General features: G+C 32.3%; 2 protein-coding genes across 2 annotated transcripts in view; one reads left to right on the forward strand and one right to left on the reverse strand.

Annotated features, from left to right (window-relative positions):
- Positions 1-1064, forward strand: part of LOC106457497 — a 73504-nt gene extending 72440 nt beyond the window's left edge. Inside the window, exons 8-9 of the mRNA XM_013916926.2 lie at positions 397-531; positions 663-1064. Of these exons, the coding sequence (XP_013772380.1) occupies positions 397-531; positions 663-1064 (537 nt within the window). The remainder of the gene's footprint in view (positions 1-396; positions 532-662) is intronic.
- An 11983-nt stretch (positions 1065-13047) lies between these two features.
- Positions 13048-13554, reverse strand: LOC106457508. The gene has a single exon (XM_013916937.1). It carries the CDS (start codon positions 13552-13554, stop codon positions 13048-13050), a length of 507 nt encoding a protein of 168 aa, XP_013772391.1.
- Between the last annotated feature and the right edge of the window lie 4247 nt (positions 13555-17801).

The raw sequence follows: 17801 nt of genomic DNA on the forward strand, positions 1-17801 counted from the left end.
GACTACTTAACTAGGTTTCCTTAGGCTATATGCTTACCTGATCAGAAAGCAGTAACAATAGTCAAGGCTTTTGTAAATAAAATAGTAGCTAGACATGGATATTTACTCTAATATTTACTGACTAATAGAAGTGGTAACTTCATTTCTTAGTTTGTGAGTTATTAGGTGTGAAGAAATTTGAAACGACAGATTATCACCCAGCTGCTAATGGTTTAGTAAAAAGGTTTAATAGAACTTTGTTAGACATGATCTCTCAATACTGTGAGAAGGATAAGAAAACTTGGGATGAGCAGATTCCGTTGTTATTATTAGCATATAGAAGTGCTGAAAATGAGTCTACTCAAGGAAAGTCCATTCTTTCTATTACATGGTAGAGATGTTATTTTATTTATGCAGGATATATTAGATCTTAGAAAAGTTAATTATGCGGTAGATTATGACTATAAAGTAGAACTATTACAGAGAATGCAGTTGCCATTTGAGTTAGCTAACGAACATTTAACTAAAACTGCTGAGAGTAGAGAGAAACAAGTAAATTAGAAGGCACAGATTAGTGGCATAAAGTTAGGGGACAAAGTATTGTTATACACCCAAATAATTAAGAAATGAAACACTGAAAGTTAGCAAAGTTATGGAAATGTTCATTTAGAGTCCTTACGCAGAGTCCAGTTAATTTTGAGATCCAAGAAATCTATGGAAAAGGTAAACAACTAGTACATGTCAATAGGTTGAAGAAAGTAAAAGGTTATAAACCTTATCAATATGAGTGTGTAACAGATGAAACTAAGAAACAGGAACAAGATAAGAGTGTTCTTGAAGAGACTGATAACTTAGGTGAGTTTGATTTGTCTTATGATGTTGAGGAAGAAATATTAGAACCAGAACCAGAAGCACTAGAGTTAGAAGATGGTGAAAGTGTTGTACTAGGTGATGAAGTAATAACAACAGAAAATACCCCAGTTAGTAGTAGCAACAGTGAAGGTAGTACCGCAGTAACTGAGGCTAATACCCCTAGTACCCCAATGATAACACAAGCTGATACAGTGACCCATGATCCCATATAAACTCAACCGGAAGTGACTCTTACAACTAGGAGGAAACGAGTAAGATTCGGTCCTCAAGTAGTTGTACACAAACCTAGAAGTGATGTAAATACAGTTAATACTGTATCTCATGAAGCCAGTGTAATTGATGCTTTCAATAACATGATAGGCTACTTACGAAGTTGCAAATAATCTAAGTAAGATCAAATATACATATAGTCGATACATGTTGCATGTATTGTATTAAACACATAATTATTTGTATTGTTAGTAGGTATATCTATAGGCTTACCGGGATTCTTATATTACTGATGGTAGAGAGTGGGTCTGGACATAATGTAAGTATTGTTCCAGTGGAAAACAAGGAAGGGGTGGTTTTTGTTGAAGAAGACCTCCAGAGAAAAGAAGTGAAGAAGTGAATTGAATCAACATGAGTCAAAGATTTTCAACCTCCAGAGACATACCAATCCGTCCTTGTTGTAAGTATAGAATTGCTATCTCTTTTATTCAATTAATGTACTTTACTAAAGGATATGTATGCGGACTTAAAACCCTAGAATCCGGGTTTCGATACCCGTGGTGGGCAGAGCCCAGATAGCCCATTGTGTAGCTTTGTGCTTATTTACAAACAAACAAATATTAAAGGAAGTTAAGGCTTATAATAGAGAGGATTATTCTATATGTATTGGTTAATAATGTTTAACTCAAAATCGAAGTTAGAATTGTTAAGAAAACTAACGGTTTAGTAAATGTTTAACTGTTACTATTAAAAGTGTATGCTATGTAGAAAGACCTAATAAAGGTTGATGTATTTTGTTCAATATCAGTCTCGGAATCCGTTTCTTTATTCTAACTGTAATTTACTTCGATCTACACTCGCCACTGCAATCCTCAACTAAATAAATTTGGTGTAATCGGCAGTACCGTCGAAGCTCCAACGACTAGTCCTAAGGGCATTGCCCGTTACATGTTAAGAGGTATGGTTTGATATTATAAAGTGAGACTGCTGCTTAGTATGTAACTGTTTTGATCCATAGTTTGCTTGGTTAGAGGTTGGGGGGCGCATTAATAGCCAGTAGCAAAGTCCACAATGCCAAAACAGAAAATTCAGCTAAATTTAGATTCAGAATGCAGCGTTTGATAAAAACACATTTTTTTCTTCCAAACTTGTTATCATACACTGGGTTTTAGGTTGCAATTCGTAGTTCCACAAAGCTTTCTTAGTGTCTTTAATGTTAAATTTATTTTATTTTTTAGCAAGTTATTACATTTAACTAAAGCTACAACTTGAGTTTTAACATTGCTTTTAACGCAGAATAGAAAAGTTTGCTCTAATTTAAGTGGTTTGTTTTTCTGTGACATGTTCTGTAAAGTGAGTTCATGTTGAATAGTTTTGAAGAGATTTTTGATAGACCCTTAAGTTACACATTTACAGACTTTATTGTACTTCTTATTACTTAAATAAAACACAAATACAAATAAAGAAAAATATATTTATTAAAATCCACTAGACGACCAACATAGAAATTACATTATGAGTTGCATAATACAAAAAAATTGAGGTTTGTTTTATTCAAAGAAACGTTTAATTAATAAACCAAATTGTTGGTGCTTACTACTGGACTCTAAGCCTGTATTATGTACTAGCGATGTTCCCCAAAATACCGCCCCTCGGTGGAACAGCGATAAGTTTATGGACTCACAGCTTTAAAATGCGGGGATTGATTCCCCGAGATGGACACAGCAGATAGCCCATTGTGACTTTGCTTTAAAACAAACAAAAGAAAAGAAAACCCAGGAATACCCAACAAGTCTTTGATTCAGGAGCTACCCACAAGTATAAAAATAGAAAGTTTATCCTTTCAATAAAAAGTGGACTGTTTCTAGCAAAATCACTGAGAAATGGATTAAAATATTCATAACATAATTAATATGTAATTATAATATTAAAGTCAGCTTCAGAAACGAGTCAGAAGACATACTGTAACCGTTTCATAAAGAAGTATCCAACTGGAATATAGGATAGCATATTTCATTATTAAACAGGAGCAGCTTAGCTTATTCTACAGTTTATTCAAAATATCCTGATCAGATTAATTGCAATATTCATTCAACTTAAAGCTTGTGGACTTTCATCCTATCGAAAATAATCCACTTTAGCGTTCATTCATAAAAGGCAATTTCTTGTTGTCAGATGATAACAGGATTACCTTCAGTTAAGAAGAAAAGTTAAGAGAGTTTAGAAAACATCTGAATAAACCTACCATACTTTTATTTGAAGATACTTTTACTGCAGTTTGTTCTGGTTATAATTGAATGAAGGGAAGAAGAGGGGAAATAAAATAATAAAATATTTAAAGATATATCAAACAAGCTGAATGCTCGTCATATGGAGGGAAATAATGATTAATTTTCTTCTCAAAATTGTATATGAATAAATGTTTTATGAACATGGAAGTTGATTATAGTTTAGTAACAAATACATATGGAGAATGACTATCCTATTTCTAGTATTTCACGAAAATATAATTTTAAGGTATATTTGGTCATCTGTTTTAAGTATTGCTTGATTAGCATTTTGACTTCTATATATTTTTTATGTTATGTTCAAATGTTCTTGTTGATAAATTCTTATAGATTAAAACATGCGAAAAAACTGATTCTAATACATATTCTTACTTAGTCAACTGTATGCCCTGCAAGTTATTAATTATGATGGGAAAGACAGTGGATTTGGGCTTGGCTTTGTTAACCTGTTGAGTTGAAGAAGTGAGCTTTAATTTGTGCATTTTTCAAAACTGAAATGTGCTGCGGGTAAAACATGCGGATTATTATAGTTGGAGCAGAGGGTTCCAATTGAACAAAGTTTGGTGATGTTGCGTCATTGTGTCTCCTTGACAATCAAGCAAACGTAATGGTAAATTTTAGGCAATGATTATGATTTTTGTGCGCCAGCAATACCAAGCGTGGGGTGCACGGCGTATACCCGATTCGATTTTATTACTCATCACGATCTCCACTAACCTATCCCCAAATCTAATTATATGCCTAAAGTAGCGTATCATCAGTTATAAATATATATATCTGGAAGAATTTTTAAAAGACAAACCTGCTTGTCGCTGCAGTGAGCGCTGTCGTTTCTACAAGTTGCGTATCGATCGGTACCACAACGGCCGAAATATCGGCGTGACAGAGGACAGACGGATGGCTTTTCGTCTTTATATAGTAGATAGCTATTGTTACGAACTCAATGAGTTGTTGATAAATGTGAAGCAGCAGTAGTACTTTCTTTAAAATACATATTACTGATATACGAAAAGGAAATTAAGCGAGTATATTTGGTACTCCTAACAAGGAAAATGTAAACAAGTCCATTGATATTTTTAAAAATGGGAAATAAGCTATTGTGTTAAGCTCAGAAGTTCAAAATAATTTACAGAAAGCAGCTTTTCTTATATAAAGTTATAAAAAAAGAATTAGCAATACTACTTTAAGTATTACTAATTATAGTGAATAAGAAACACAACTCTATTCAATTACGAAATATTTCCTGTTTATAAGGTTTCAAAATTAGACAACATTAGTTGAAATGTTTTAACAAAGGTTCAGAAAAATTCGTAAACTAATCTATCTATGTTAGAAATCTAAACACCGTATCAGTATAATTTGGACTGATCAGAAAAGGGAGTTGTATTTTTTAAATAACTGTATTTTACTTATCGTAAAAGAAGAATGTTTAAAAGGATTACAGTAACAACAACAAACCACAGGAAATTATTTAATAAACATTTCTTACCAAGTAGAAGAATCTGATAAGACGTTTCGCGAATTTTAAAGAATGGTTTATCCTGAAAGAACAATATAATCCGATGCCCTAGATTATAACATTCACAAACTGGCAAAAGAAATGCTCATTATTATACTTAAATAAGCACATAGCTTTAGAATATATTGTCTTAACACCACACAATTATTCGTGTACATCATTAGTGTAATTAAACAATCAAGTAAAGTGAATCTCCAGTGTATGAATATGAATCCAAAGTACACTCTTAAACATCGTAGTGATCATGCTATTGAAAGTAATTAACTTGTAAAACAAGCTAGAGGGATGTGAATATTCTATAGCAGAAATGCCAAAAGTACGGGTACTATTCTGTAGTTTGGGTTAATCACTTATAAGCTAGAAACGTGTTCTGAAGCAAGTGAGACTAAACAAGTGTATATATGTTGTTTCCCATATGACTAAACCTATATTTTAAGTTCTGAATATATATTTATATATATTTTCATTAAGCACCATGTTCCTTGTGAGCATAATGTATAAGAAGTGAATTATTTCTATCATAACAGCATATTGCGTTAACCGAAAATTGATGATAACTGAAATGTGAAGTAATTTAAATACTTACCTTAATTAGTATATTATTTTAATTTCATTTCCTACTAAAAGACGCCCAACTCATATGGATTGTTATTTGGAAGCCATTTTTATAATTTTTAATTTCAATGAGTGAAGCACATTTGTAGGCTACGGCTATTTTAAGTTTAATTTAGATATATACAAAATCGTTGATTTGGTGTTCTTTAATAATTGATTTTTTGCTAATTCATCTGGTACAGGTCAAGGATTGCAAATTTCTTTTACTATATCCTCTTGACCTGAACATGTTCCAAAACTATTGTTGCAGTAGGGTGAATCATGCTGTAGAAGATATGAAATTTTATGTGCTTATATTGTAACAGGTGAGCCCGAGAGAGCTAGTCGTTGGGATCTACTTTCCACAAGTTACAAGGAATTTATTTTAAACTCCAGGAAGACAGTCGTGTGTGTGTGTAGCTGAGTGAGCACATAAGCCCCCAACTAAAGGAATTTACGTTTGGAATGAAGAAACTGACTCAGAGACTGCTAATACCACAACACATAAGATTTTATTCACAAATGTTCCATACACTTTCTTATCAATAACTCCAAAATCATTCTGAAAAGGTTTTACATCAAAACCACCAAATTCCTCGTTATGCGCATGTAACTGTTCATAATTATACCTTCTTATACCTTCTATAAGAATCATTAACTCGGACGCTATATTGAACAAACATTTCCGGTAAGCTATTAACTGAAAGCCACTCAGATATAATTCAGTTTAATTTACGTTATTCATCCTGATTAGAACCTCTTCTAAAATGTCTTTCGACAAGATTATTACTTCTTCAATAAGTCTAATTTATATCTACAAATTTACTGAATCACTGCTGACTTCTTAAACCAAAACTGGACACTAATTGGGGATGATCAGAAGCTGTCAAAGGGCTGCCTATTTGCATGTATCTCTCCTTTTTGTTTATCGATTCATTTCCGTAGTTAGCGAAATTAAAATAAAATTTTCTGTAGCCTTTCTCTTTGCTACGATCGTTTCTGTTTATACGGGTAAGAAGAATCGCCTGATGTCGCAATTTATAGGCTTGTTTCTGTCGACTTGCATATGTTACTTTAATATATCCATTTCCTGATTTGGACAAACATCTTTATAAAGCTTCTATTATACGCTCAGTAATGTGCATATTCTTGCTGCAACTGACAGGGATGTATGACATACAAAATAAATTAAATTTTCTTTCTTAGAAGCATTTGTAATTTCTACAAAATGCCTCAAATGCTTCAATATGATGAGTATCTTGTCCAGAGAAAAGAACATTCTTCTGATTCAAAAACAGTTCTAGTGAGGACTATTAACGGTAATGCAGTATAGAATAGCAAAATGTTTTGTCCTTTTTCTTCAGGATCACTATAGCGAATCCATGGATTCAAATGCGCTCTGTATATATTCCACAATTGTTGAAGCGGCTGGATCGACAACGCTGAAAGAAGAAATAAAATAATTTCATGTCACTTATATTGTGTGATCTCTTCACAGCAATAAGATATGAAATAAACTCATTGGATCTTAAACTCGAACTCGACATCTATAAGCAGTATTGTTTTTACATAAATTATTCGCATCTAATTTGTAGTGTAATTCTCTTTATGTTAATAGTACAATCCATAACAAAACAGCTTGAAATACTGTTTAGATTTATGTATTATTTTTAGAAAACTTACTTCAATTTAAAAAAACAAGTACATATAATTAGTTTTTGCTAGGGAGAATTTGCATAAAAGATGAAAAATGTAAGAAATAAAATACTCACATGATCAATGCTAAATTAAACTATTTCAAATATTTCTTAAATTGTCAAAAGCCTCAAATAATACACACTATATGTTTTAACGTATCAACATCCACCTCCTGAGTATTTACACAAGTACCTTGATTTTTAGATTTATGTAAGAAATAAGTTAAATTTTCACACTCGCCACAAATATTCACCATAACGACAAAGAAGTTAAACTTCTGTGATAAAAACTGATTAACTTGAGTTTCTTTTACTAATTAACACAAATAGACATTATAAAGCTTTAGTAAACTTAAAGAAATTTGAAAGAATTTTGAAAACGGTAGAGATTTTGCAAGAGAAGATTTGAAAATCTGTGGACAGATTATATAAAAATGAAGAAAAATTTAGTTAATGTTCTCGGTTTGATATTTTATCAATCTGTCACTCCTCATTGGATCCGAGACATGCGCGTTCCATAGTTCCAACAAGACAAAGAGAACCCTTTCCGCCATCATATATAAACTGCACCTGATAAACACTATTTCGCAATAACGGATTTCCTATTGCGCAAAAAGTTTGAACTACTACTAGAAATAGTAAAAGTATAGTAACAAACCTTTCAAAACATTTTTTTACTTCATCCTGAGACATTCTTAGCACCTAACGTGATTCCATCAATGTCTACTTTTGTCATTAAGAAATAATAGTAAATTAATAACTTAGCATTGAGACACTGATTTATCAGTGAAGTAATCAATAAAACTGCACTGAATGACGCCAACCATGAACATGCATCGCTGACAGATATCCCATTATATCATTCATATAACTCTAAAGATATTTTTTCTTGTGATTATTCATTCATTACTCAATTTCTCGACTTTTGGCTATCGAATACCCATTCTATGAATTTCAAATTAATGCCAGTAGTACTTTAAAAAGTTATTGTCTTTAGTTTTGTTATAATATGAATTGTTGGGAAAATGTATGGAATTATGTATCTATTTTCTATTTGCTTCATTACGACAACTAAATGTTTGGAATTTATTTCTCTTGAGTGAGCTGTTTCCTTGGTGTATTTTTTCCTGGCTCAAAGGAAATGGGCCTGTCAGTACCCGATCGTACCCAGTTTATTCACAGATGTTTCATATACGAACTAACTCAAGAACAACCAGTGTTATTCCATATTGACTCTGACTTTGTATAGGATTGGAATTAAGAATCTAACAAAAAAAAATGCTTTGTTTTCAATTAACTGACACATATTAAAAGTCAGTGTGTGGTAATCTACTATGGTTAACTGATAATAACCGGTTTGATTTCACACTTTACTCAGTTAAGTATTATAAATCCAGAGAACAAATGTAATTAGAGGAAAATAGATTAAATTTCGGGAAATGGAAGTAAACTACAAAAGTTCCGAGTTAGCAGCTCTAAACAGAAGATACAAGTTTGATTCTTTAAATTTATATTTATTGTACATTATTCTTGAAGTTGCTTAGAAATGATAATTCTACATCTATGTTATTCTTCTTCCATTTCTTTTATCGTCATGCTCTTGTCTATTCTAACTTTTTTACGTTTACTTCTATCCTGTCTGAACTTGATCAACGGTATGCTACATATTTAAATTTATTCTTAAGGTTATGGTCTATAACTCTAATACATAATAAAGAAAAGTATCGATAGTGGGCAAATGTTAAATCACACTAATACTGTAAACACCTGTTACGTCCAATTTAAGTGTGAAGTTTTTAAATTACTTTATGATTTTATTCCTATGTTCATCAAATATTTTAACCCTAATTCACGTTTCATCAATTTCATCAATACACACAACAAAACTTTCAAAGTCAAAGCATTATAAGAAATCTGCAATAAATACTTTTTCAATGTTCTTCTACATTTTTCGAGTACTAAACAAGATGGTGTCGTAAAAATAAGTTTCCGTAAGCTGAAAATAAAATTTACATTTATAATCACTTCCATGGATGACAACATTAATGTTATATAGGTGAAGGAGACGATGGATATGCCCATCAAAGTCTTAAAATCAAAAGCCATCTCATTCAATAATGCGAATGAGAATTTTGTGAATGCGAAGACAATTATCACGTGAGAAAGAAAACACGTGAAACATTTTGCAATGTTGACTCTCACTTTATGTTCAAAATATAAAATGAAAGCTATTCCAAAAACTCTATTCCATGCACTTAATGTTAGAGCATCTGGATATACTGCTTTAAATACAACGAAAAAAAAACCAGTACCATTACAAAATATTTTAAAAGCAAACGGAGAAAATTGAAAGAGGTATTGAATTGCATGTTCTGCTAACTTTTTCAAACACACACATACACTCACACAAGAGTAGTTTAAATGAAGTTGAAGTAGGATTAATGTTTTAATTTTTTTAGGCTTTCGTTAATATAAATCAATTTCTTATATAAGTCAATAATACGAAGAGGGTATTATAAAACTGTTAATATTCTCATTTTTATCGAATAGTTTTACTCTTTTCTAATTTGTTTTTATTTCATGTAGAGCCACTCGTGTTTCAAGAGCAAAGCGTAGCGCATAGTGATAAGCATATCAAGTGTGTTTCCTGAAACATACTGGCATCTCAGAAACATGTAAGATTGCTTTTAGCTAAAATCTTAAAAATACTTTAAAAAGAATAACTATGTATGTATTTTTTCTGTGGTCAGAAAACATTAAAGCGATTTCAGTATTTCAGATATTTATATTGTATTTATCTTTTGTTTCATTGTGATTTCTGTGACAGTTAATAACATTGTGCAATCAAACCAAATAGCTTCAGGAATCAAGCTGTCAACTAATTTTCTTAGAAATGTGAATGAATGAATATCAGTCGAAAGTCCGTGCAGCTCACATCATCAATCAACCTGCGACTGGGCAAAAGAAGCGTAAAGCTTCAATCATCCATTATGAAACGTGATTGAAAACGAACGACTTGCTTGAGTACAGCAAGGGATCATTGGTCTCAAGTATAATGATCTGTTATTTTGACACTGAAGGAAGAATGCTATCCCATTAATTTCGTTTAGTGGAACCTCAGAAGTGTTAACATATTAATAAAATGTAAGCAAAATATGATATATATATATATATATATATATTTGTGTGTGTATATGTCTATGAACAGGGTTTTTGTTATTATTCTGCTATTGATTACCTATGACATGTAGATAATTAGAATTTCAGCATAAATGTAATCAGATAAAAAAACAAAACATGTTCACTATGTATATTTTGTTGCACTGTGATATTATAAAAATGCACATCAGATAAAATAGTCCCTTTTCTCGAATTATCATCATTGTGATCTGTGCTTATAAGTAAGTTACGATTGTTTAAAGGCTTAATAATATTACTATGTTTAATATCTTTATACCAGCTTCTCCATTTATCACTAAAACATTTTTCATAAGATATCTTGGAGAAGCTGGTATAAAGATATTAAATATAGTACTATTATTTAGCCTTTAAATAATCGTAGCTTACTTATATAGGGAAGATAGATAAGTAGATAGGCATTTGGTATATGGTATGATCAATTTATAATTCATCTTTTGCGACACATGAGCTAAACAATAAAATATAAGTCCTCTAGGAACTAATATAGTCATCCATAATTTGTAATTATTCGTAAGAAGAAAGGCAACTAGTGAGAAGTACAACGCCGCATACACAATTTACTTTGAACGGGCAATTGAAAGTGCGAAAGATATTCAACAGCATACTGAGGCACGAACATTGGTCTTTCCGATCCAAAGTCCGGTACACCTATCAGTAGGTTACATCGATTATTTTACATATATATTTTATATATTACTTTGAGAATAAGAGATGACACATGACCATTTTGCAGAAATATAATTATAGATAAGTTCAACCAATGCTCCATTTTTCAACATCTTTCTTCAATTCAACATTAGTCCAACCGATACTTCACTTTTCAATATCTTTTTTCAATTCAACATTAGTTCAACCAATGCTCCACTTTTCAACATCTTTTCTTATTTCAACAGAATAGTGAACTGAAGTACAACTTCCTCCCAAATGTTAAGGGCAGGCATATGTTTTGCACAACAGTCATAATCCTTAGCTAGACCTCATTTGCTTTTGTTAAGTGAGAAAACCGTGTAACGTCAAACTAATTAATAAACTGTGTTCAGGAAAACTTAATAACCCAACGCTATCGATTGACTGTCATTCCTTCCTAAGGATGAATGGAAACAGAAACTTATATAAACATGTTATTGCAAAGTTATCAGAAATCTCTTGATTTAATCTCATTAATAAAACAAACACGTGTGTAATTTAGTTGACACCGTTTAGTATATTAAATTATCTGACTAAATATAGTGACTTATTTTATAAATCAATAAGAAACCTAAAATTATTTAACGAAAGACAAAATGATATAAGATCCTTTTTAATGAAAAGATATTTGATCCTCCGATGGCTCAGTGGTAAGCATGGAAGAGTATAACACTAAAATTCGAAGTTAGATTCTTGCATTGGACGTATTGCAAATAGTCCATTGTGTAGCCTTGCGCTTAAAAAACAAACAAAAATAAACTTCAGGGCTGACGTTTTGCAAGAAACAGCATGCTGGTAGGTTTACGGTTTAGATGAAAAAATAACACAAAGCAAGAACTCCTATTGGCTAAAACATGTAGTATGTAATAAAAAAATCAGCTTATATATTTAGGTAACAGAAAAGAACAACATGAACTCAGATTTATAAGTCACCTAATAATTTATTTGATAACAAATAATGTATGATACTAGAACGACAAAAAAAAAATCAGTAGAGTAAAATGACACCCAAGAAAGGCAATTTCATTAGCCCAATATATTTTTTTATTTAGTGCTTTACCATTCATTACAATTAATATTTGAAACTGTCGGTACTTGGTGAAACTCCATAATTACAGAATTGAGGTAAACAAAGACAGTTGTACGTTTCACAAATATTTCATTTAATACGACTGTCATTTTGCCAGCAAAAGCGAAACCATGGACATAAAACGTACAACTGTCTTTGTTTTCTTCATTTTATATTTACCACCCCCTAGTGTGCACAGCGGTATGTCTTCGGACTTACAATGCTAGAATCCGGGTTTAGATACTCGTGGTGGGCAGAGAAATATAGTCTATTGTATAGTTTTGTGCTTAACTTCAAACAAATATTTACCAAAATATTTATTAGCTTTCGAAAGTCGTAGTCATCTCAAAATAGTACTATATTTGTTGATAATATATAGGACCTAAGAGTTCGAACCTTTAGATGATAAATTTTATACTTGAAGAAGTTATTTACTGTTAGTAGTAACTGTGACAAAGATAACTCTATGTATATTTTATACTAGCTGAATTATCCGTCTTAGCTCGGGTTATTAGATTGATATTTTACTGGTCAACTGTGTCTGTATTTTGAACCTACTTCACAGATTTTGTTTACCCAGAAACCTATAGATGTCATAAATCTTATTTTATAATAAAAAAATCTTTGCTTTAAGTTAAGAGTTATCTATTTATATCTTAATATTTTATCATCGAACTTAGAATTTTATATCACATATTTCTATCACATTTTATCACAGTGTTTTGAATTTTTTTTTATCCTTGCAGTGCCTCAGGATAGACAATGTTGGTTGTTTTCCCATCCATTGCCAAAATGAAAAGGTTCTTGCCATCACCAACCCTGGAGCAGCCAACATAAAATTGGACATGAGAAAAACATGGGCTTTGTAGGTTTAGACAAACAATCTTGAGTGACTGCTTTGCGTTTGTTGTTGCTCTTGGCAAACCTGAGTCAAACTGGGAACTGGAGTAGCTTGAATTGAAATGGCAAGTCATATAGGATGATCTGAATGCGTGGAATGAAGAAATCCTGTTCTGCAGCATGATCAGTCATGATTTTATCCTCAATGGCAAGTGGAATCAGCTTCTTGACAGCCAAACGTGTTCTATTGCACAGTGTTGATGGATCCAGATTCCTAAGAAGCATGATTTGTGCCCCAATCTCGAGCTCCAGATTGTGTGATGAAACACCTGGTGGTTCTAGGGAATTGAGAAATTCTGTTGGATAATAGACAGCCTCATTTGTTTCTGGAACAGTGTCAACTGACTTGTACTTTTGCACTTGGCCAGGCAACTGAGAGAGGTGCTCTCTGTTTGTGGTATAAACTATATCATTCTTTAGCGCCAGGATGGCTCTTTCACACAGCCACTTGTGATCATGGAAATGATGAACTACATTTGGAAAAACTGCTTCTTTCAGACCTTGTTTTACCAATATTTTCCATTGAGACCATTTCATCTAGATTCTCAGATGTCATTGCTCCATTTCACAGTTGGAGTAGGCTTGCAGCAAATTCTCCACCAGATACATCACCTATCAAATACACTTGCATGTTGGTTGTTAGGTTGTATGAAGCTTTGAGGCAGGTCTGCAGTTTATCTGCTTTGGTTTCACGTGGAATGACTGGCAGTGTTTATCGAAAGTCCCTAGCCAACACCATACATAGTCACTCCTCCAATTCTCTTGTCATTACGTCGAAGGTCTTGCAGGGTTCACTCAAAAGCTTCAAGGGTAGCTTTGTGAGATAATGAGCTGACACTCCTGTAGGACTTTGGTACTTTACCACCTTTCTAGAAGTTGCAATTTGGTGCCTCTGCACATGCCAGATTCAAAGGAAACTTGAAAACTGAGTGAGCTGTTCTTCCTCCTGTCAATAATTTTCAAATCCATTATCTTTTTATGCGCCAAAAATTCTTTAACTGTTTTGTTTGATATGATTTATTGAACTTTCCTGGTGCCTTTGTTTCCGTTCATGTTGCCTTTGACTGGCTAAGAAATGTTTGGCCCCATACCTTATTGAATTTTGTCATTTTTGGGAAAATATGTCAATTTTTGGACAATTTTGGTGGCTTTTTTTTACCATTTTGTTCTTTTTCAACAGTATTTGGCAGAAAACCTTCACAGAGTGTTCATTCAGTAAGTGAGAATTAGAAAAAAATATTAAACTTTTCTATAGGCCTTCAGGCAGCAGAATTATAGACTATAGGGCAAAAAATTGTCCAAAATGTTTTTGAGTTGCATCTAAAAAATACCCAGATGCACACTCTCAGAATCTTCTTAGTATCCATGCAATGTTGTAGATTCGCAATTTTTGAGCTCCAAAAAGAGATGATTGAGCATCTTTAGGAGAAATGTTAAAATGAAGTATGTTATTACACGGAGTTTAAAGCATACGTATCTGAAACGGAAATGCTTCATTAGCAATTCTACACAATTTTTCTCAAGAAAAGTCCGAAAATTGTTCAGCACATAGCAAATAATTAAAAGTAAAGAAATGACAAAACATAGTTTATATAGAGTAAAATAATTTTCCATAAGAATGAGGAGAATGGTATGATAAATTATAGAGGTTAATGTTAAGCATCTTCACTTCTCAAAACACCTGTATAATACAGTTGTTCAACCAGTCTAAAACTAACTTAGTTGGAGGAATTGTATTATTTCCACATGTCATGAAAATACTATCCAATCAAGTTCTATTAATTTTAGTAGTATTTACGTATAAAATAATCTGATAATTAATTACGAACAATAGCAAAGTAAGGTAGAAAGTGATAATGAGAAAGAGACAGAAGAAGATGAAACAGCATAAATAAACATGGGTAATGTCTTCTTTCTTTCTGAAAATATTTTCACAATCTCTGAATGCTTCTCTTATGGAAACATTTATCAATTCTTATTGAATATACGAATGATATATTCATTCTTTTTATTTTAATCATGCTGAGAGTTTTTTTTATTTTATATTTCTTGACAATATCGAGAATACTATTGAATATGAAAAAAAATATGAATTGTCTTTTATTGAAAATATGTATTACTAATACTTCTGATCATATGTCAATCAGTACCTATGATTTCACTCGTAACTTTAAATCTGGTGGCACACTTGATTTTTCTAAACAGTTTTCATAATCTGCACACTTCTCTGGCTGTCTATCAACACTAATGTTTAAATTGTAAGTTAAGGAATATAACATCCACTACCACGAGGCTGTACGAAAGAGTCAAGGAACATATCACCTTAAGAGGTATAAACCACAGAAGTATCAACAATTACTGTTTGGATTCAAAGTTATGTAGCACCTACAGATGAATGGTTCACTGTTATTTCTAATGCTTAATATTCTTAGAATTTTAGGAACTGTTGTTATTAACTGAAGAGAGCAGGAATTAAACATTTCAGATACTGTACTTTTATTATCTATTAGCTTGCTATGACTATTCATGGTCTAACTCACATTATGTACATATTGTACAAATATTTAATCTTTCTTTGGTCAATGTGTCGATAATGTAATTACATTCATTCGGGGATAAGTGATAAAAATTCAGTATTCAGCAGAAGGACTAACGGATGGGTCTGGCATGGCTTCGCAAATGAAATATTTGACTAGCAATCAGAGGGTCGTGGGCTCAAATCCCTTCGCCTAATAAGTTTATACTTTCAGTCATGGAGGCGTTATGATTTATAATTATGATATTCGTTGGTAAAGAGTAAAAAAACAACAGTTGACAGCTAGTCCTCGATTAACTTTGGACTGCATTAAAAAAACAAGCACGACCTAAGGGATTGTTAATCTCTTTTTCTTAGCAGTAGTATTAATGTTTGTAATACGCAGCAATCGTTTTTATATAAAATAGTCGTAACACTTAATAATATAAATGACGATCTTTATTATATCTAGAAAAGTTAGCATAATTTTCAGTTATGTGAAAGTCTTGTAAAACCTTCTAGGCTTAAATGATATTTCTATAAAATAAAGCGGTCGCCAATGTTTTTGAAATATAAGTAAATAACTTAAATTAAAATCATTTCTGGATGCCTTATACAGTTAAAAAGTTTTATTAAATTAGTCGTATAGATATTGATATACTTAAATTTTTATCAACATTTTTAGCAAGTGTTGTAAAAGATCGGTCACTTAGTGCTTAAAATTTTAATCTGATGCTGATAGGAACCCTTCTGAGTATAAATATAAATGTTGGAGCTATCCTGCACCCTAATTTTTTTTCAAAATTCAGAAAACAGCTAAAATGGGATGGAAAAAATATATAATTTAAAAACAACGTTTCACCACTCGAAATAAACACAATTTTTTCATAGGACGGATATCAGTGATTTGGTTACATGGTAATGACCTTCGGGAGTTTTTAGTGCTGAGAAGAAACTGAAAGAGATACTTTTACTTTGTAATATGTAAAATTTAATACGAAGAATTTGTTTTATTTAGCATATATTTGCACTCAAAAATATTTAATTTAGTTGTGCAACTATTATTAGTTTGATATAGATAAAATTAGGATTTTGACAAATGATCGTGATACTACAAGTTTGAAGTTGAGTATAAGTGGCTTAAAAGTTTACATTGTTTTGATGGTAAAAAATTTGAATTTTCAAGCTGAATGGCACATGGGCTAAACATCCATCTCAAAGACCTCTAGTATTAAGGTATAGCCATTCCTAATTTTGAGCTACTAACAAGAGGGAATGCAGCCACCCTGCAGCACCCACTGCCACAAGAGGTCTTTTTCGTTTCTTGAACTGAATAACGGGATGGATTATCTCTTTTATGACGCGTCCAGATCCGAATGTGTGAAGCCATATTGTTACGGAGTAACAACATCACAATAAGCAGTACTTTTTTCTTGTGTTTTTTGTGGATTATTAAATTCAGCTTTTTTTTCAACATAACAAGAAAAGTGTTGCTGGAAATAAAAACTTTTACTTATTAAAATTATCAGTTGTACACGCAATAATAACGGATTTTGAGCTGACTTCAGTCACTCTTCTCTTGTTTTGTCATATTTCCCACTTCTGTACCTTAGAGGAACTAATACATATATTTATGGATTTTTTGTAAAATGTCTGCTAACTTAAAAACAACAACAACGGAAACAGTAAGAAAAGTTTCTCAAATTAGGAAATCAACTAAAATGAGAAACATATAAGATATAAATTGCAAAATGGAAATCAATATCTTCCGTAGCTTTTTCCCATATCTATACGAGGTCGCTATTTTCGGTTTTGGCAGGGTTTTTTACGGCCGGATGCCCTTCCTGACGCCAACAATCCCCTAATTTAGCAGTGTAAGACTAGAGGGAAGGCTGTTGGTCATCACCACCCACCGCCAACTCTTGGGCTACTCTTTTACCAACGAATAGTGGGATTGACCATCATATTATAACGCCCCCACGGCTAAAATGGGCGAGCATGTTTGGTGGGTTGGGGGCGCGAACCCGCGACCGCAGATTGCGAGTCGAGCGTCTTACCCACCTGGCCATGCTGGTACTGTTTTTTTTTTCTAGTGTAAAGCTACAAAATGAGATGTCAACAATCTGTCCAATGTGAGAAATCAAGTCCCGGATTTTAGTATTGTAAGTCCGGAAACTTACACCTGGCCCACAATGGGACCAAAAGTATTTAAGAATAGAAATAACAATTTATATGTTTCAATCAAAATACATCCGAAATAGCTAAAATT

The sequence above is a fragment of the Limulus polyphemus genome, unplaced genomic scaffold (genome assembly GCF_000517525.1).
Source record: "Limulus polyphemus unplaced genomic scaffold, Limulus_polyphemus-2.1.2 Scaffold17, whole genome shotgun sequence".
NCBI classification, from domain to species: Eukaryota; Metazoa; Arthropoda; class Merostomata; order Xiphosura; family Limulidae; genus Limulus; species Limulus polyphemus.

Bases quoted from the DNA above. Each gene is read 5' to 3' on its own strand.
- LOC106457508 (XM_013916937.1), bottom strand. From the start codon at position 13,554: ATGAAATGGTCTCAATGGAAAATATTGGTAAAACAAGGTCTGAAAGAA.